The sequence below is a fragment of the Lepidochelys kempii genome, chromosome 9 (assembly GCF_965140265.1).
Source record: "Lepidochelys kempii isolate rLepKem1 chromosome 9, rLepKem1.hap2, whole genome shotgun sequence".
NCBI classification, from domain to species: domain Eukaryota; kingdom Metazoa; phylum Chordata; order Testudines; family Cheloniidae; genus Lepidochelys; species Lepidochelys kempii.
This window is the reverse complement of record NC_133264.1, coordinates 78,665,192-78,683,321: the sequence shown is the minus strand read 5'-3', so window position 1 is coordinate 78,683,321 and position 18,130 is coordinate 78,665,192. Positions and strand designations below refer to the sequence as shown.

The following is an 18,130-nucleotide window of genomic DNA, read 5'->3' as shown; positions in this document are numbered from 1 at the left end:
GATCCCTTTGGAATTCTTCCTAGATTTAACTATCTTGAGCAATTTTGTATCATCTGCAAATTTTGCACCTCATTTTCCAGATCACTTATGAACATGCTGATATTGCCCAGCCTGTGTGGGAGTGCAGGACAGGAACAGGAAAGGGTGCAGAGCTGGGAGAAGGGGAAGCTTGGACCCACCTACCAGCACTATATCCAGCAACATCAGCGTTCCACTTTCATAAGCATCAAATAGATGTAGAGGTTATTAAAAGCTACCTGTAGGTGGAGCAGCCAAGCACATCAAGTGTCAGGAAACTATTCACTAAGGGAAGAAGAATAGATTCCTGCACAGGATCATGAGCAAATGATCACAGTCAAGACAGTGACACAATCACAACAACCACTGACATGCCGTTGATCACGAGGGGTGGGGGAGGGGCACTGCAGCTGGGCAAATCAACAGTGAGACTTACAGCTCCACCAGTCTGTTCAGTTTGGAAAACGCCCCTTCCTGGATCCATTTGATCTTGTTTCTGCGCAGAATCCTGACGGAGGAGAGAGAAGCTCGAGTGAAAAGAAGCCTTTCATTTCCCAGTTACTTCCGGGGACTCTGATGACCTTAGAACTGAGCATGGCATGAAGGAGATCTTAACATTGGAATTCTGAGAGGCTTGTTTGAGGCCACGCACCCAGGCCTGCTCTATTTCTTACATAGCACGTGTTTACTGCTAAACTTGTGACAGTCCCACTGATACACTCACATGGCCCCAAACTCCACATCCAAACACTTATATTTGGGGAAGAGCAGCTCCAGGGTTGAACTGTGGGGTTCAGGGACAGCTCACAACTAAACACAGAATCAGATGAGTCCATAAGAATCTGTCAGAACCTCCAGCCTGAGCTGGGGAGACTCTGTCAGAGACCATTTGGGTAGCCAGAGAGAGAGAGAGATGCAATGAATGTAAACCAAACAGAGCTGACAGTGCAACCCAACACTACACAAAGTTCAGCTGGCTCCAAGACAAATTCAGAACTCAGGAGGGTTCGTTGTCTGCGATTTGGGCACCTTTGGTATGACCATCTGTATCCAGTATTGAATGAACCATGGTTTTTCCAGTGCAGCCACACATTGTGTCACTTAATGAGGTGGCAGTTTGGAGGGAGTTTCAGTGCAATCTCTGGATTTGACCCCTAGGCCCTCAGTGAAAAATCAAGGGAGGGATATAACTGCACGACATGCTCAGACAACTTCCTGAAGCCCTGAACATTCGTTCATGGCTCTGGCGAGGCAGTGGAACTGCTGCCCCTGCCACATGGAGGATATTTCTAGACCCCTCAAACCTATATATCAGCTACTCCTTTTACTAGCTGAACTATGGCGCTCAGCTCCCCAGGTTGGGAGCTGTGGTACAGGAGGTCCTGCCCTGGATGGAGTGAGTGAGTGAGAGTGAGAGAGAGAGAGTGTGTGTGCGATATTCTCCAGCCAGGCTGTGGCTGCCCTAATTGTGGGGGAGTGAATGGGAATGCTGCACTGAGAGAGGCTCAAGTCCTTGCCAAATATTTAATATAGGAATATCCACCCCAAATGCTTAGTTGTCAGATCCTCACTATCACCAGACCTCAGCTAGGCTGGGATAGTCGCAGAGAGAAGACAGAGTGAGGGAAGGAGCGCTGGGCTGGGGAGGTTCTTCCCGCTGTCTCACACTACCCCACATATTAGCCTCTTCTTGTCTGTTTCATCTCCTCATAAAGCTGTCACTTGTGCTGGTGTCAATGGCAGGGCGTGTTTATGCTCCCGTCTTGCCCCGGCTTATGTTTCCATGACGCTGACATAACTGTTCTTAGAAACACATTCCTGATCAAAGCCAAAAGTGCTTGGCTGCTTGGCTTGAAGGAAGCATTGCATTGTGGGGAGGGAGCCACTCACTCTCCTCCCATCTTTGGCAGCATGGGACAGGGAGAGTTCTTGCTAAGGGAACACAGGGCTCAGCCTCTTGGGATAAAATGTCTCATAGCCTCCTCTGTGACCCATACAGGCTGGTTCAAGGAGCTGTACCCAGCTTTCTGTGGCTGAAAATAGGTCCTTCCAAAGCATTCATTCCTTTGAGAAGGTACCAAGGGGGAGCTACAGCGTCCCCTGGAAATCACTGCGAAATACAAACGCGTCTTCAGTCTGCAATCCAGCCCCCATGCGACACACGCATGAGTCTCTGTCTCAGTCCCTTTGTTAATGGCTGCTCACTTCTTACTTTCCCTGGGAGTAATCAGTGTTGGCAGTCCCCACAAATGGGTTATAGAGGGCAGGGAAGTCTGAAGCGCCCTGCTCCAAAGCTGCATGCCAAAGACGGGCCGGAGCCCAGCAAGGAAAGTGAAATGCTGTAAGGCTGCTACTTCAGTGAAGACTGTACTGCTCCCTGCTTTGCGGTTCCCACAATGCCCACACGCTACAAAGCCATCAGGCTCACTTCGGGTACGTCTACACTGCAAGCAAACACCCCCGCTGGCCTGTTTCAGGGGCTGGCAAGGCTGGGCTAAGGGACTGTTTAATTTCAGTGTAGATGTTTAGGCTCTTCTTGGACCCTCCCACTTCACAGGGTCCTAGAGACCACGCGCCAACCGAATGGCTACACTGAAATTAAACAATCCCTTAGCCTGAGCCACGTGAGCCCAAGTCAGCTGGCATGGGCCAGCCACGGGTGTCTAGTTGCCGTGTAGACATTTCCTCAGTTGCAGGGAGCTGAACCCCAGCTCTAGAGGGGGTAGGAGCATACAGGGGCAGAGTCCGGGCACCATACCCAGAGAGAGCAGGAACTCCTGGGTATTGAGTTCTGGACTGTGCCGCCGATACTCCATCAGCGGCAGGCTTGTTCCCAGGGGGTCTGGGGAAGCTCAGAATTACAAGGTTTCATAGACTCATAGAAATGTAGGGCTGGCGGGACCTCGAGAGCTCATCTAGTCAAGTCCCCTGGGCTGAGGCATTTGGAAACACCTGGGATCACTCGAGGATGAAATGCATCAATTGGGGAATCAGCGTAGCAGCCGTGTTAGTCTGGATCCGTAAAAAGAACAGGAGTACTTGTGGCACCTTAGAAACTAACAAATTTATTAGAGCATAAGCTTTCGTGAGCTACAGCTCACTTCATCGGATGCATTCAGTGGAAAATATAGTGGGGAGATTTTATATATACAGAGAACATGAAACAATGGGTGTTACCATACACACTGTAACGAGAGTGATCAGGAAAGGTGAGCTATTTCCAGCAGGAGAGCCGGGCGGGGGGATGGGGTTAACCTTTAGTAGTGATAATCAAGGTGGGCCATTTCCAGCAGTTTACAAGGACAGTTGGAGGGGAAATAAACAAGGGGAAATAGTTTTACTTTGTGTAATGACCCATCCACTCCCAGTCTTTATTCAAGCCTAAATTAATTGTATCTAGTTTGCAAATTAATTCCAATTCAGCAGTCTCTCGTTGGAGTCTGTTTTTGAAGTTTTTTTGTTGAAGAATTGCCACTTTTAGGTCTGTAATCGAGTAACCAAAGAGATTGAAGTGTTCTCTGACTGGTTTTTGAATGTTATAATTCTTGACGTCTGATTTGTGTCCATTTATTCTTTTACGTAGAGATTGTCCAGTCTGGCCAATGTACATGGCAGAGGGGCATTGCTGGCACATGATGGCATATATCACATTGGTAGATGCGCAGGTGAATGATCCTCCGATAGTGTGGCTGATGTGATTAGGCCCTATGAAATACTCACCAGCAACCACACACCATACAACAAAAACACTAACCCAGGAACCTATCCTTGCAACAAAGCCCGTTGCCAACTGTGTCCACATATCTATTCAGGGGACACCATCATAGGGCCTAATCACATCAGCCACACTATCAGAGGCTCTATGATTAATTATTTAAGCCTTCCAAATCCCTTCTGGGTGAGTGAGTAACTGGGTGCGTCAAGCTTTCTTGGGGATTATACCATTGTTAACACAGCATCATAACTATGCTTGGGGAATGGGGAAATCTTCCTATGGATACAGGATGGGATCCTGCCAAAGCCACTATCAACTACTGTTCAGATAAGCCTTGGATTTACTCACCTACTCCAATCTGACAGCTTTGGGAAAGGATCCAGTGCCCTGGATAATAATCACCCCTCACTTTGGGAGGACAAGCTTGACTGCACATTCCATTCCTTCCTTTCATGCCACTGTCCCATGGACAATTTGTAGCTTGTGTATATGAATAACATATACATGGCATGCAAGTTTATTATCCTTATCTTGCAGGCTCCAGAGGCTGAGCCTTCTGGGAAATATATCAACATCATGTTTAGGAAAACTAGACTCTAGGACAGGGTTGCATCGTCTCTGGGAGAATTCTTTGGCTGTGTGAGCTCCTGGAAAGCACTAGTGTTATAACGTGATACTGTAAACGAACACTGCAGGCCAGATATTAAATTGACCAAAAATAGGCTTTAGGAATGAAGGGCAAAAAAAAAGAACTCGCAGGTGTTTAACAGGCTGAGAACCTGCTAGGCAGGCTAACAGACGAATGTAAAAGGGATGTTAGTGCTAGTGAAAGGTTTTGGATGGAGAGCAAATCACTTTATCCACACGGCACCTACAGCGTGGGCAGCAGAAAGGTGAGCTGTCTCCACATACCACCCTCTGCCTTAGCCCTGCATCCAGGGGTACTAGCTCACTCTCCATGGTTTGTGATGTGGACAGGTGTTAGCCAGGCACTGGACTGACACTCACCAGCTCATGTCTTGTTGGTCACCAAATGTCCATCAATGGTTTTTGCTCATTACTAACCTGAGCAGATGTCAAAGCAGAGAACTAGAGGTGAAATCTCTGGCCCCCATTATCAAGTATAAATGCAGATGTACAACCGATATTTAAAATACCACGAAATTGTCTCTATTGTTGCTGTTTATAAACATAGCTTGTGTGCCATAAAATGGATTCAAGATGCAAGCGCTGCAGTAGGGACAAAGCAGCCTAGCTCTGTTGAAGTCATTGGAATTGCACTGATTTATACCAGCTGAGAACCTGGCCCAGAATTGCTGGTGTTACACCCAATTCATAGCGTCCCTTCCAGTGACTGTACATGCATGACCCAGTTGAGAGATGGGGTCCCTGGCGATTTCGCCCATGCAGGTGAGGGTTGAAGGTGTGACTCCATAGCCACACTAGATCCCACTCCCCCCCCTGCCCTCCCCCACCTTAGTGTTCAGCCGGTGGAGGGTTGGTACTCACAGCACAGTGAAGGTGCTGCATTCCTGGAACACTGAGCTTCTCAGAGTATGGATCTGGTTTCCTTCCAGCTCCCTAGAGAAAGAGCAGTAGTTGAGTTTTCTTGGATAGCAATCCTTCACCTTATTGATTCCCCTCCGACCTAGATGTCCTCAGCCAGACAAATTGTCATTTCCCCCTGGACAGAAGGGAGCCTATCCCGATGCCACCCATGAGAGCAGAGCTCCTGACCCCAGTTGCCTGGCAGGGGTGTGAAAACTGACCCCAAAGATCGTAGCCTCCGGTCCTGCTTTCTGCGTCACTGTCAAAAATTCCACTATCCCCTCGTCTCCCAGGCTCATGACCTCCCTAGCCTTATTGTTTCCTTTCTCTGATCCAGGTTCTCACTCTGGCCTTTCCTTGCTTCCTATCTAATATCCACCCTTTCCCCTCCCTCCCTTCTGTTAAAACACCTTTGCTTGTCTCCTGCAGCTTTCTCCTCTCTGGCCTCCTTGCCCCCGCCCCCTTTCAAGTCCAGCCAAATCACTGCAAGCTAACCCCCTGCTCTGATCTGGTCTGCCCCGCTGCCCTGCAGAATACCAAGAGAGACACAGCTGCTTCTCCTCTCCCCTAGCCTGCACTGGAAAAACCCCCACCCAACTTGCTCACAAGAATGCCATTGGCGGGGGTGGACTGAGGTACTTGTGCATTACTCTGGCTAACCCAATGCCACAGCCTTTGCCAGCCCTCCACACCAGGGCAGGTACTCACAGCCAGCTGAGCTTTGGCATCTCTGCACAAATGGAAGTGTTGGGCATGCTACTCAAGGAGTTGTTCAGCATGTACCTGGTTGGGAAGCAATAAGGAAACCTATATTAATGCCTAGTAAATGTGCCTAGTACACAGACAGTCACTAATGCCTCTGAGCCTGAAATGCAGTTACTCATCTATGCAGAATACAGTACGTGCAACATGTCACTAGGCCTGTCCTCGCAGTCTGTCTGTCATAGACAGCACTCCAGTGGCTCCCGCGGTAGGAGGGAGTCACATCCACTGTGTCCAGAGATGACAGATCATTGAGCCCATCCATGGCACAGATATTAGTGGTTGCTCTTAGTTTCACTCATTTTCTTTAGGGTACTGACACAGATAACCACAATTTATAGATAAGACTATCTTCAGCCAAAGCTGAACTGCAAACCTGGCAAAGTAGGGTGCGGGGTTCCTGTGGAAATGATGGCATATGATCGTGTAGTGGCAGACCGTATCCTAATGCAGGCATACAGGAGGGCCAAAATCAGGTTGCACAGGCAACCCACAGCAATCGCAGGGAAAGGCCTGCTCAGTCTGGGTAGCCCTGGCTGGAGCATGCTTGCTGCAGACAGCAGTTTCAGAGAATGTAGCTCCCTAACCCTAGCAAGGCTCTGCCAAGCTGGTGGGAACTTAGATTTTTCCAAAGGTTTACAACATGGCCAAACGTAGGTAGTTTTCTCCAAGAACAACGAAAGACACATCCCTGCCAAGTCCCTGCTCCAGGGCATGGAGGTGCTCGAGCATCTCAACAAAATGGCTGTAGAATTTTTTTTAACAGGAGCAAAACAAAGCATTCCCCCCTAATCTTGTTCCGATTGAACCATTTTTGCTGAAATATCCCAAAACCATTCAGCCTGAGGCACATGCCTGGCACGGAAAATGTCAGACAAACAATTAAAGTTTGGCAAAATTGTAAGAAAATGAAAACAGGGCCATAGACTGTGAAGCGTTGGGCAACATCATGTATAGGGGGCCGTAGCAGCTCTGCCTATAATTAAGTGCCAGACACTGAGATCTTTATTCAGGCAAAACTCCCACTGGAGATTTGCCTGCATGAGGACAGAATAATAGCTGTAAGATTTGGCCTTAAATACAGTGCAGCAAGGGAAAGGAATGGTATAGATCAGGGGTGGTCAGCCTGAGAAGGGGCCAGAGTTTACCCATGTACATTGCCAAAGAGCCACAGTAATACGTCAGCAGTGCCCCCATCAGCTCCCTACCCCCCGCTCCCAGTGCCTCCCACCCACCTGCATCCCTGCTGATCAATGCTTCCCCATCCCTCTCTGAACCTCCCGATCAGCTGTTTTGTGGTGTGCAGGAGGCTCTGGGGGAGTGGGAGAGGGGCGAGGGCATGGCAGGCTCAGGGGAAGGGGTGGGAAGGGGTGGAGTGGGGGCAGGGTCTGTGTCAGTGTCAGGGGTTGAGCAGTGAGCCACCCCCCCACCCCCCGGCACATTGGAAAGTTGGCACCTGTAGCTCCAGCCCCAGAGCCGGTGCCTATACAAGGAGCCGCATATTAATTTCTGAAGAGCCGCATGTGGCTCCGGAGCCACAGGTTGGCCACCCCAGGTGTAGATCAGCGTTTCTCAACCGGTGAGTCACAAGCATTGTGCGGAGGGAGTCATTCACAAATGACAATTCGGGGGAGGAAGGGAAGTCCAAAGCATTAAAACTTTTATTACTATCTCAAGCAAAGAAAATCCTGCTTTCCCGATCCCCACACTCCCTTTTCCTTCAGAGTAACACATTCTGTCAACCTCTTGAAACATACACATCAATTGTATAGCCTTGGCGTTATCCTTATACATTTTTTTCATTCTTATTTTTATAGTAAATGTAATGAGGTCACGAAAAATGTTCCCTTTAAGTAAGGGATCACCAGCCTGAAATGGTTCAGAAACACTGGCCTAGGGGATGGGAATGAGATATGCAGCATCAAGGACATTATGGCAGTGGGACCCCCAGAGACCCCAGAGGACTGGCTCCAGACTTACAGGAAGTACAGAGATTTCAACCCCACAAAAGTCGCTGGGAAGATCTTGGCAATTCTGTTGTTATCCAGCATTCTGAAAGGAGAAGAGGGAAAGGTGGTGCCCCAGAAGAACAGACTTTAGATGGAGAGGCAACTCCATAGGAACAAAGTTGGGGCTCTACTAGGTTAGGAAGGAGAGACCATCTCACGGGCTTACATTTAGCTCTAAATTGTCCCTGAAGGAGGTGGTTTCTTCCCTTTCTCCCTGACAGCAGAAATCCAAGTAACATCAGTTTCCTCCTCTCCTTCACTGCCTGGTCCCTCCCCTGTCCATTTTTACCCCCTGCCCAAGCCAGAGGAGATGAGTACATAGACCACCCCTTTGAATTTCTACCCAGAGCATTCTGGCTGATGTGCTTGCTCCGAGATCAGAGTCTGGTTTCTTTCACAATCAGGGGGCTGCTGGATTTTTTTCTTTTGCTACAAAAATAAATGATAAATTAAAAGTCCACTTGGGGAATTTGAGAGTTAAGGGCAAATCCAGCTCCCCCAAAGATTTGGTGGCTGATTGGACCACCCTGAGTGAGCTGCTCCTCAGGTTTTGTCTAGGCTATTTAAGGGAGAGGTTGGTTGATCATGTGGCAAATTATGAGGATGGGACTCTGAAGGGCTGGGAGCCTGGGAAGTTCTCTCTCCAGACTGAGCTAAGCTCAGTAAGGCAGCCATCCTGCAAAGCAGACATCATTGTTCCACTTCGCTAGTGACCCCCTGTATGGGGTCCCTATGCAGCACCACAGACCTGAAGAAGAACTGCCTGGGTGCCCATACAGGGGTCATGAGTGAAGAGGAACAATAATATCTGCTTTGCAAGATGGCTGCCTTACTGAGCTTAGCTCAGCCTGGAAAGAGAACTTCCCAGCCCTTCAGAGTCCCATCCTCACAATTTGTCACATGATCAACCAACCTCTCCCTTAAATAGCCAAGACAAAACCTGAGGAGCAGCTCACTCACGGTGGTCCAGCGTGCCAATCTGCCACCAAATCTTTGTGGGGAGCCACACTGATATATGCACATGCACACACCCTGCCCTGTCTGATCAGACCAGTATTTGGTCCACCTAGGCCAGTATCCTGTCTCCAGTAGCAGCCAGCAATGGATGCTTCAGAAGGTGCAAGAAACCCCATTGTGGGCAATTACGGATTAACCTGCCCAGAGAGAATGTTTCTTCCTAACCCCATAGGTTACCAGTTGTCTTATGCCCTATTGCAGGAGGGTTTATATCTCTGATATGCTTAATCCTGTCTACTATCACCGTGATGTTCTCCTTATCCATATAGAGGTCTAATCCATGTGGGAATCTTTCTAAACTCTTGGCCACAACAAAATCTTGTGGTGTGGGGAGAGACAATTGCCCAGCCTAATGAATCCCACTGTGCGAGTATTTTCCCTGATATTCAGGCAAACCTGGCCTTAAACTCAATTCCATCCCCTTACTCCTCATTGGACCCCGGTGGGCCACCCAGTGGAAAGAGGCACTTACAGCCATTCAAGATGACGCAGATCCTGGAAGACTCTTGGCTTCAGCTCAGTGATGTTATTGTGACTCAGGAACCTGGAATTGTTAAAGAGAAGAGAAGAAAAGTGACCTTGGGTTGATGCTGTTGGTTAAACTGGTTTTTATTCATCATCCATTTCCCCCCAGCAGCTCCCCTAAGCCTTATTTTAGGGATGTGAATGGGGATATCCTCAAGTCATCTGCATTTTGCAGGGGCAAGCCTGATTTGGAATGAATGATGGGGGGAGGGGAATGTGAGGGAGAAACATTTGTAAGAGCCAGAAGTCCTCCCTCCCCTATAACATGGTGCTGTAATTTCAAACATAGTTCTTGCTGGGGATGGCAGGTATATTTTGTTCAGCCACATGTCTCCAGAGGTGCTGCTAGACCATGTGCATTCAGACTGCATTAATCATAGAATCATAGACTATCAGGGTTGGAAGGGACCTCAGGGGGTCATCTAGTCCACCCCCCCACCAATCCCCAATATTTACCCCAGATCCCAAACAGCCCCCTCAAGGATTGAACTCACAACCCAGGGTTTAGCAGGCCAGTGCTCAAACCACTGAGCTATCCCTCCCTTCCATTCCTTCTGTGCTAAGAGGGCTGAAGCACAGAGACTGTCAATAACCCCCTCGCCCCTGTGACCCACAACATGAAAACCTTTTACTCACAGCATTTTAAGCTTGGAAAGTCCAGCAAAAGCATGGGGCAGTATTGCCTGGATTTCGTTGTGTTGTAAGAGGCTGTTTACAAACAGAACAGAAATATCTCAGGGTTAATAGGGTTTCCACAGTGCTCCCAGCCCCTCCTGGTCCGCAGGAATGAATCAAACCTGTATTACTTCTGCACAGAAGTACAGAGTGCTAGCAGCTCTTCCCCTCCCTCCCCCCAGATTGATCAGGACTAAGAAATGAAACATTCTGTTGCACAGCAATGTACAGCACTCCCATCCCCAGTAGCCCAGGGAGTGAGAAACCAGCACCGGGAATGAACCACAGTGAAGGGGAAGATGTTTTTATGGACAAAAGAACAGGACTGGGAGTCAGGAGTTGGGGGTTTGAGTCCTGGCCCTGCTAACAGACTTTCTGTGTAACTTTGGGAAAGTCACTTCCGCATTCTCTGCCTCAGTTTCCCCATCCGAGGGGCATGAAGATGAAAGAACAAATGCTTGGAAATCATTAATGGCAGCTCTGAGATCCTGGTGCACTAGAGACAAGCATGCTACTATTATTATTATTACAAGCAAGGGCGCTAGGCCAGGCTCCAACCTGAAAGAACAAAATCTGTTCTCTTGCGTTCTGAGTGATCTCAGATCATAAACACGCGTATATGTCAGGCTGGAAAGATCTTGTTTACCCAAGTGAAATGACTTGTAGAAAAGGTGCTGGAGTCTTCCAGAACAGAAAGCTGTTTGCTGTTCTCCCCTCTGTCATTTAATAGTCATGCTGGACTCTGAACCTTCCAGACCCCACGTTATGCGAGCAAAAGGTCACTTTGATTCCTCACCGCCCACTTAGCACATTATAATGGAAGCAGTGCAGTATGGGTCCATGATATCTATGACAGATACCCACTGACTTCCATGGGCCACATATGAAGTAACACAAGCACTGACAGTCAGCCAACCATGGCCCAGTGATAACTAACTAAGGAACAATTGTAAACAAGGGGTTACCCAACCCTCCCATTTTCTCTGCTCCTTTGACTCTGAAGCCGAACGCTCAAGAGATGTGATGGTGGATTATTAAAATGAGAAAAGCCGCAGCCTCTGAGGACACAGGGCCCTGCCAGGCTGAAGAAGTCAAGGTCATCATCTCTTGTCCAGCCAAAGCTGGCCTTGCAGAATATGGGTGTAGTCTTTTAACTGTGGTGCTGCTACTCTCCCCCCCCCCCACACCCCCTGTGCCCTTGTCGATGAGCCGGCCGCTCTGAGGGGGTGGTACTAACAGCTTCTCCAGACTTCTGCCTATGATGCACTGGCTCAGTTTGCTACGATAACGGGCACAAACATTTCTCTGCATTGTCACCTTTGGAACTAGCATCCTCTGCAGCCTTACCACTAGGTGGCACTACCCCCTTGATGACGGATGCGAGGCAGCACAGTCAGGCTAAAAATGGGAATCACCAGGGCGAATTTCCTACTGGCTCCAATTTTGCAGAGAAAGGGGCACATTTACCCCATGGTGGCCCCTGTTACTCACAGCTTCGTCACGTTGGAGGAAACCCAGGGGACGGTGCGCAAGTTCTGGCCGGTGCAGTCTATCGTCCTTCCCCAACACTGGCATTCCTTTGGGAACCGGTCAAGCTCTGGGGACAAGCACAAAGGAAACAGTGAGACTGGAGACAGACAGGATCTCAGTGTATGGCTGGGCAGGTAAGCAGATAAAAGGACACACTGGTGCACAGAGAAGGGTCAGGGCTGGCTGGATATGTCGGGGTCAAAGGGGCAGGCAGGGGACGGCAGACACACTCCTAAAGAGCAATGCGATAGCAGTGGAAGAATGGAGGAGGTGATGAGAGGAGAGGGAGGGTGTGTGAAGGGAGAGGAGAGCAGAAGGGGAGAGATGCTTTCTTGAACTTCTCAGGCCTGGGCTGGGAATCTCGCAGGGCCAGCCTTGGTCAGGGTATTTCAGCACATCCAGGCCTGGACAGAACCAAGAAAACCAAAAATCGGATTCACCCTGGTGGGAGTGAGGGAGGGTGAGTCGAACTCCCCCAAACCTGAGTAAAGCTCAGTCTGAATTTTGGGTGGGGCTCCAGGGTGAAATTTTATCAACTTCCCAGGATCCCACCTTTAGGGCTGGGTTCAAACCTTTGGGCAACCCTATCCCACTGCAGAGGGAGGGGCGTAAGAGAAAGGAGTGAACCAGAGGGATGATGAGAGGGGAAAGGGGGCAGAAAGAGCACAAAAGGGGAGGAAGAGGGGGAGACAGGAGGGCTTGGTCAGTAGCATGGGGAGGCTGGGGAAGACACAGTAGAAGAGGAGGGAATACAAAGCCAGCCCCAGGAATGGAAGTACTCACCACAGACTGGGGTCTTCTCTTCCTCAGTGGCTCTGCTGCCCTTGGTCTGCTGCATGTCATCCAAAATCTGCAGCCACCCGCTATTATCCACTAGAAAAGAGAAGGCGGAAGTCATGAAGGTTTGTCCGCCCCCCTGCTCACAGCAGACTCACTCACTGCTCCTCCCCATGCCCAGCCTCCCCCAGACTCGCTCACCCCCACTCTGATTCCTGATCGTACCGCTAGCACGAGAGATGCTGGGCCTGGGCCTGAACCAAGCACCTGGATCAGAATACCCCTGCATTCAGAGCGTGGGAATTCAGAATCGGAGCTGAAGCTGGTTCTTGCCGTTGGAGCCCATTTTTATAAGCCTTAGATCTGACTCCCCTGAAACATGGGGTGTTCAAAACCTGCCTCCATCCCCATATTTGGTGACTTCAGCCCATCTCTAGTTTACGTTAGCTCCTGCCCCCTGCCCCTTTGACTCTCTACTGTGTCCTGACAGAATATTCCTCTTCTGCTGGGTCCTACACTCCTACATGTAAGGCCGGGGTGATCTCTGTCCAGCAACCCCTTACCTAGACATCTGTATCATTATTAGAAGGTCAGAGGAAATTTCATAGATTTCATAGATATTTAGGTCAGAAGGGACCATTATGATCATCTAGTCTGACCTCCTGCACAATGCAGGCCACAGAATTTCACCCACCACTCCTACAAAAAAAACCTCACACCTATATCTGTGCTATTGAAGTCCTCAAATCGTAGCTTAAAGACTTCAAGGAGCAGAGAATCCTCCAGCAAGTGACCCGTGCCCCATGCTACAGAGGAAGGCGAAAAACCTTCAGGGCCTCTTCCAATGTGCCCTGGAGGAAAATTCCTTCCCGGCCCCAAATATGGCGATCAGCTAAACCCTGAGCATATGGGCAAGATTCAAAATTGTACTCTCCCAGTAAGAGGTTTATACCTTCAGTGATAGCTGCAAGGCAGCCAGGTAACCATAAGTGACCCTTAAAGTCCGCCCCGTGTTCATGTTCCCAGAATCCCTTTGACAATATTGCTGGTTCTGGATCTGGGGTTTCCAGGTCCACATGGTTTATTAACTACAGGGCATCTGCCTTTCGTCTGGCAGCAAGAAGAAATGGAAAGAGGGGGCAGGCTGTGAGGTTAGCTAATTACCGCAGTTCTCTTCATCGGCTCCGTTGTCGCAGTCCTTCTCTCCATTGCAGTGCAGGAGCTGGGGTAAACAGACAGACAGGTTGCCACAGGGGAACTGTCCCAAAGGGCAGGCAAAGCTGTCCAGCCTGGAATGAACCAGAAGAGACTCTGCCAAAGGAAAGCAAGACACAGTCAAAAAGCTTCATTGAACAGGCCAGTCCCCTGTCCCTGCCTATGGCTGGTTTAAGAACTACCTCTCACCCTTGGCTTACTAGTGCTGATCTTGCCAGGACACGGTAACCCATTACTGTATGGTACCCTGTTACTGCACATTAACCCAGTCCCATCTGGCATGACTAATCAGTGGGATTGTATCAACACCAGTCCATCTGGACCATGCTCCTTGATTGTTCAGCTGTCTCCCAGTGCTCTGGCAGGGTCTGAGAGCTGCAAAGAGGAGACATGCCCTGACATTGTAACAGCATGAGGCAATGTCTCACCATAGCCAAGAGACATTTCCCCTCCTCCCTCTCAAATGAGAGAACACGAAACAGAAGCAGTAGCAACTTCTACGCCGCCATCCGACAATTCCATCTGGGACAGTGGAGGCATCTCAGAAAAACGCATGCAGAAAAATCATCATTATGAAAAAGAATCCAGCACAGGTCAGCAGTGACAGCAAGACGTGCCCATCAAACAGCTGTTCTGTGGCCGACGTGAAAGACATCACCAGGACGTTAATGCTAATAGGTTCTGCCACCGGCTTATTGCTATTTACTGAGCACCATACAGCTTGCTGCTGTATGTTATGTAAGGGGAGAGTTGGTTCTTGTGGTACAAAGCCCACAGTGGCACTAAGTTTGATACAGCCACAGACACATGGTCTCCTCTTGTAACTTGGTTAATTTAGTTTTTAAATCCTCATTATCTGCTGGGTGAATGTCCCTTGAAATGCCTGACAGGAGAGGGGTGAGGTTCAGGAGGGATTTGGTTGGTCTTTGAGACTGAAGTCCCCTAGGGAGTTGGGTCTCATGGGGGTGGATAAGGCACATTGAGGGGGATGAAGAGGGGGCGCCGTGCTGTGCCTGCTCTGAGGAGAAATTGAGGCCATCGGTCTCCAGGGCTGTCAATCCAGCATCTTTCCCCACCACAAGAAAACTACAAAGGACACGAGACACGTCACTGACTTCTCGCCTGCATGTCCCAACTGTCCAAAGTGTCCTCCCTCTGGGTTTCGGGTGGCAGGACTGCTCCGCATTCTCACTGCACGTGGGCCATGCTGGGTGGAGTATGTATGAGGTGACGGGGTGCCAGTGACAATCAAGAGAAGGGCCTTCAGGCAGGAGGTCGCTGTCACTTCTATTCTGTTTGGAGCTGAAACCCTCTTATGTTCCAAGGGGAGTAAAATAAGTCCTGCTGGGTTAGACATCAGATCTTCAGGGCTGGCCAGGTTACTTCCAGCCAACGTTGGGTCACTCCCTAATGAGACACAAAGGAGCTGGAGATCTATTAGACTGTGAAATGGTGGCTGCTGCATTCTTTATGTCATTGAAAATCAGACTGGAGAATAGACTGTAGGGGCCAAACCTGCACTGGCCAGGGGGCTGGACTAGATGGGACCTCGGCAGAGGAGCAGGAGGTGGCTTGACTCACACTGACTGCTCCTCCAATATGGCAGCAACCTAAGGAAGAGGCGGAGAGGGACCCCCTGGTGTGGGGAGTGGCAGCCCCTTCTCTGAGTGGTCCCAGGCTGCAGAGCAGAGAGGCAGCTTGGTGTACAAGCAGAACGGGGAACAGGAGGTCTTTCCATGGAGTTATATACACCAAGGAAAGCAGAAGAGACTCAGACACATTATTAACTACAGTATAACAAATCAACTCCATAGCCCTCTGGAAAAGCCACCCTCCCCTGAGGTGCAGTTCACTCCCTGTGATCATTAGCCTCAGTAACTTAAACCTCCACTTTGCTGAGCCCTTTCCATCAGGCAGCTCTGAAACGTCAGTCAGAGCTTCAAAGCACCCCAGCCACTCAGCTTTGTTCATTAATATCCTACAATTAGCTGTGTCAAAAGCACTCTCCAGATCAAGCAAAATGTTTCCATGCACTCGCCTTTGATCAGGGCCCGGGGAAGCTATCGCAGTCTATGTCTGTGACAGAACAGCGTGAACAGCCCAGGCTTGTCATTCAAGGTTTTCTGCTGCTGCTAACATTCCCACAGATTAGTGGCTGACGGTCTGTGTTTATCACTGAAGACGAATCTATTAGATGATTTCCCACTGAACGCATCCGATGAAGTGAGCTGTAGCTCACGAAAGCTTATGCTCAAATAAATTGGTTAGTCTCTAAGCCCTGGTCTACACTAGGACTTTAGGTCGAATTTAGCAGCGTTAAATCAATGTAAACCTGCACCCGTCCACACGATGAAGCCCTTTATTTCAACTTAAAGGGCTCTTAAAATCGATTTCCTTACTCCACCCCTGACAAGTGGATTAGTGCTTAAATCGGCCTTGCCGGGTCGAATTTGGGGTACTGTGGACACAATTAGACGGTATTGGCCTCCAGAAGCTATCCCAGAGTGCTCCATTGTGACCGCTCTGGACAGCACTCTCAACTCAGATGCACTGGCCAGGTAGACAGGAAAAGAACCGCAAACTTTTGAATCTCATTTCCTGTTTGGCCAGCATGGCAAGCTGCAGGTGATCATGCAGAGCTCATCAGCAGAGGTGACCAGGATGGAGTCCCAGAATCGCAAAAGAGCTCCAGCATGGACTGAACGGGAGGTACGGGATCTGATCGCTGTATGGGGAGAGGAATCCGTGCTATCAGAACTCCATTCCAGTTTTTGAAATGCCAAAACCTTTGTCAAAATCTCCCAGGGCATGAAGGACAGAGGCCTAACAGGGACCCGAAGCAGTGCCACGTGAAACTTAAGGAGCTGAGGCAAGCCTACCAGAAAACCAGAGAGGCGAACGGCCGCTCCGGGTCAGAGCCCCAAACATGCCGCTTCTATGATGAGCTGCATGCAATTTTAGGGGGTTCAGCCACCACTACCCTAGCCGTGTTGTTTGACTCCTTCAATGGAGATGGAGGCAACACGGAAGCAGGTTTTGGGGACAAAGAAGATGATGATGATGATGAGGTTGTAGATAGCTCACAGCAAGCAAGCGGAGAAACCGGTTTTCCCGACAGCCAGGAAGTGTTTCTCATCCTGGACCTGGAGCCAGTACCCTCCGAACCCACCCAAGGCCGCCTCCTGGACCCGGCAGGCGGAGAAGGGACCTCTGGTGAGTGTACCTTTTAAAATACTATACATGGTTTAAAAGCAAGCATGTGAAAGGATTAATTTGCCCTGGCATTCGCGGTTCTCCTGGATGTACTCCCAAAGCCTTTGCAAAAGGTTTCTGGGGAGGGCAGCCTTATTACATCCTCCATGGTAGGACACTTTACCACTCCAGGCCAGTAGCACGTACTCGGGAATCATTGTACAACAAAGCATTGCAGTGAATGTTTGCTGGCGTTCAAACAACATCCGTTCTTTATCTCTCTGTGTTATCCTCAGGAGAGTGAGATATCATTCATGGTCACCTGGTTGAAATAGGGTGCTTTTCTTCAGGGGACACTCAGAGGAGCCTCTTCCTGCTGGGCTGTTTGCCTGTGGCTGAACAGAAATTTTCCCCACTGTTAGCCACGGGGAGAGGGGAGGGTTGAGGGGGTAGCCACGCGGTGGGGGTAGGCAAAATGCGACCTTGTAACGAAACCACATGTGCTATGTATGTAATGTTAACAGCAAGGTTTACCCTGAAAGAGTGTACCCACTGTTCTATAAAATATGTCTTTTTAAATACCGCTGTCCCTTTTTTTTTCTCCACCAGCTGCATGTGTTTCAATGATCACAGGATCTTCTCCTTCCCAGAGGCTAGTGAAGATTAGAAAGAAAAAAAAACACACTCGTGATGAAATGTTCTCTGAGCTCATGCTGTCCTCCCACACTGACAAAGCACAGACGAATGCGTGGAGGCAAATAATGTCAGAGTGCAGGAAAGCACAAAATGACCGGGAGGAGAGGTGGCGGGCTGAAGAGAGTAAGTGGCGGGCTGAAGACAGGGCTGAAGCTCAAATGTGGCGGCAGCGTGATGAGAGGAGGCAGGATTCAATGCTGAGGCTGCTGGAGGATCAAACCAGTATGCTCCAGTGTATGGTTGAGCTGCAGCAAAGGCAGCTGGAGCACAGACTGCCACTACAGCCCCTGTGTAACCAACCGCCCTCCTCCTCAAGTTCCATAGCCTCCACACCCAGATGCCCAAGAACGCGGTGGGGGGGCCTGCGGCCAACCAGCCACTCCACCACAGAGGATTGCCCAAAAAAAAGAAGGCTGGCATTCAATAAATTTTAAAGTTGTAAACTTTTAAA

At 49.5% G+C, this 18,130-nt stretch overlaps 2 protein-coding genes across 2 annotated transcripts in view; one reads left to right on the top strand and one right to left on the bottom strand.

Annotated features, from left to right (window-relative positions):
- The window catches only part of LOC140916823 (relaxin receptor 1-like), a 26,380-nt gene extending 12,145 nt beyond the window's left edge, over positions 1 to 14,235 (bottom strand). Inside the window, exons 1-10 of the mRNA XM_073358711.1 lie at positions 14,220 to 14,235; positions 13,741 to 13,887; positions 12,583 to 12,672; positions 11,761 to 11,866; positions 10,231 to 10,302; positions 9,542 to 9,613; positions 8,024 to 8,095; positions 5,990 to 6,064; positions 5,243 to 5,314; positions 455 to 526 (exon numbers count right to left, since the gene is read on the bottom strand). Coding sequence (XP_073214812.1) covers positions 455 to 526; positions 5,243 to 5,314; positions 5,990 to 6,064; positions 8,024 to 8,095; positions 9,542 to 9,613; positions 10,231 to 10,302; positions 11,761 to 11,866; positions 12,583 to 12,672; positions 13,741 to 13,887; positions 14,220 to 14,235 — 794 coding nt within the window. The remainder of the gene's footprint in view (positions 1 to 454; positions 527 to 5,242; positions 5,315 to 5,989; positions 6,065 to 8,023; positions 8,096 to 9,541; positions 9,614 to 10,230; positions 10,303 to 11,760; positions 11,867 to 12,582; positions 12,673 to 13,740; positions 13,888 to 14,219) is intronic.
- Positions 11,272 to 18,130, top strand: LOC140917686 (uncharacterized). The gene is made up of 3 exons (XM_073360990.1): positions 11,272 to 11,933; positions 12,610 to 17,004; positions 17,593 to 18,130. Exons 2-3 carry the CDS (start codon positions 16,521 to 16,523, stop codon positions 18,111 to 18,113), a joined length of 1,005 nt encoding a protein of 334 aa, XP_073217091.1. The 5' UTR covers positions 11,272 to 11,933; positions 12,610 to 16,520; the 3' UTR covers positions 18,114 to 18,130.

What these genes read in the sequence shown, in the direction of transcription:
- LOC140917686 (XM_073360990.1), top strand. Translation starts at nt 16,521, where the DNA reads ATGGGGAGAGGAATCCGTGCTATCAGAACTCCATTCCAGTTTTTGAAA. An exon ending in AGGCGGAGAAGGGACCTCTG is followed by an intron (nt 17,005 to 17,592) that starts GTGAGTGTACCT and finishes TTTCTCCACCAG; the next exon opens with CTGCATGTGTTTCAATGATC.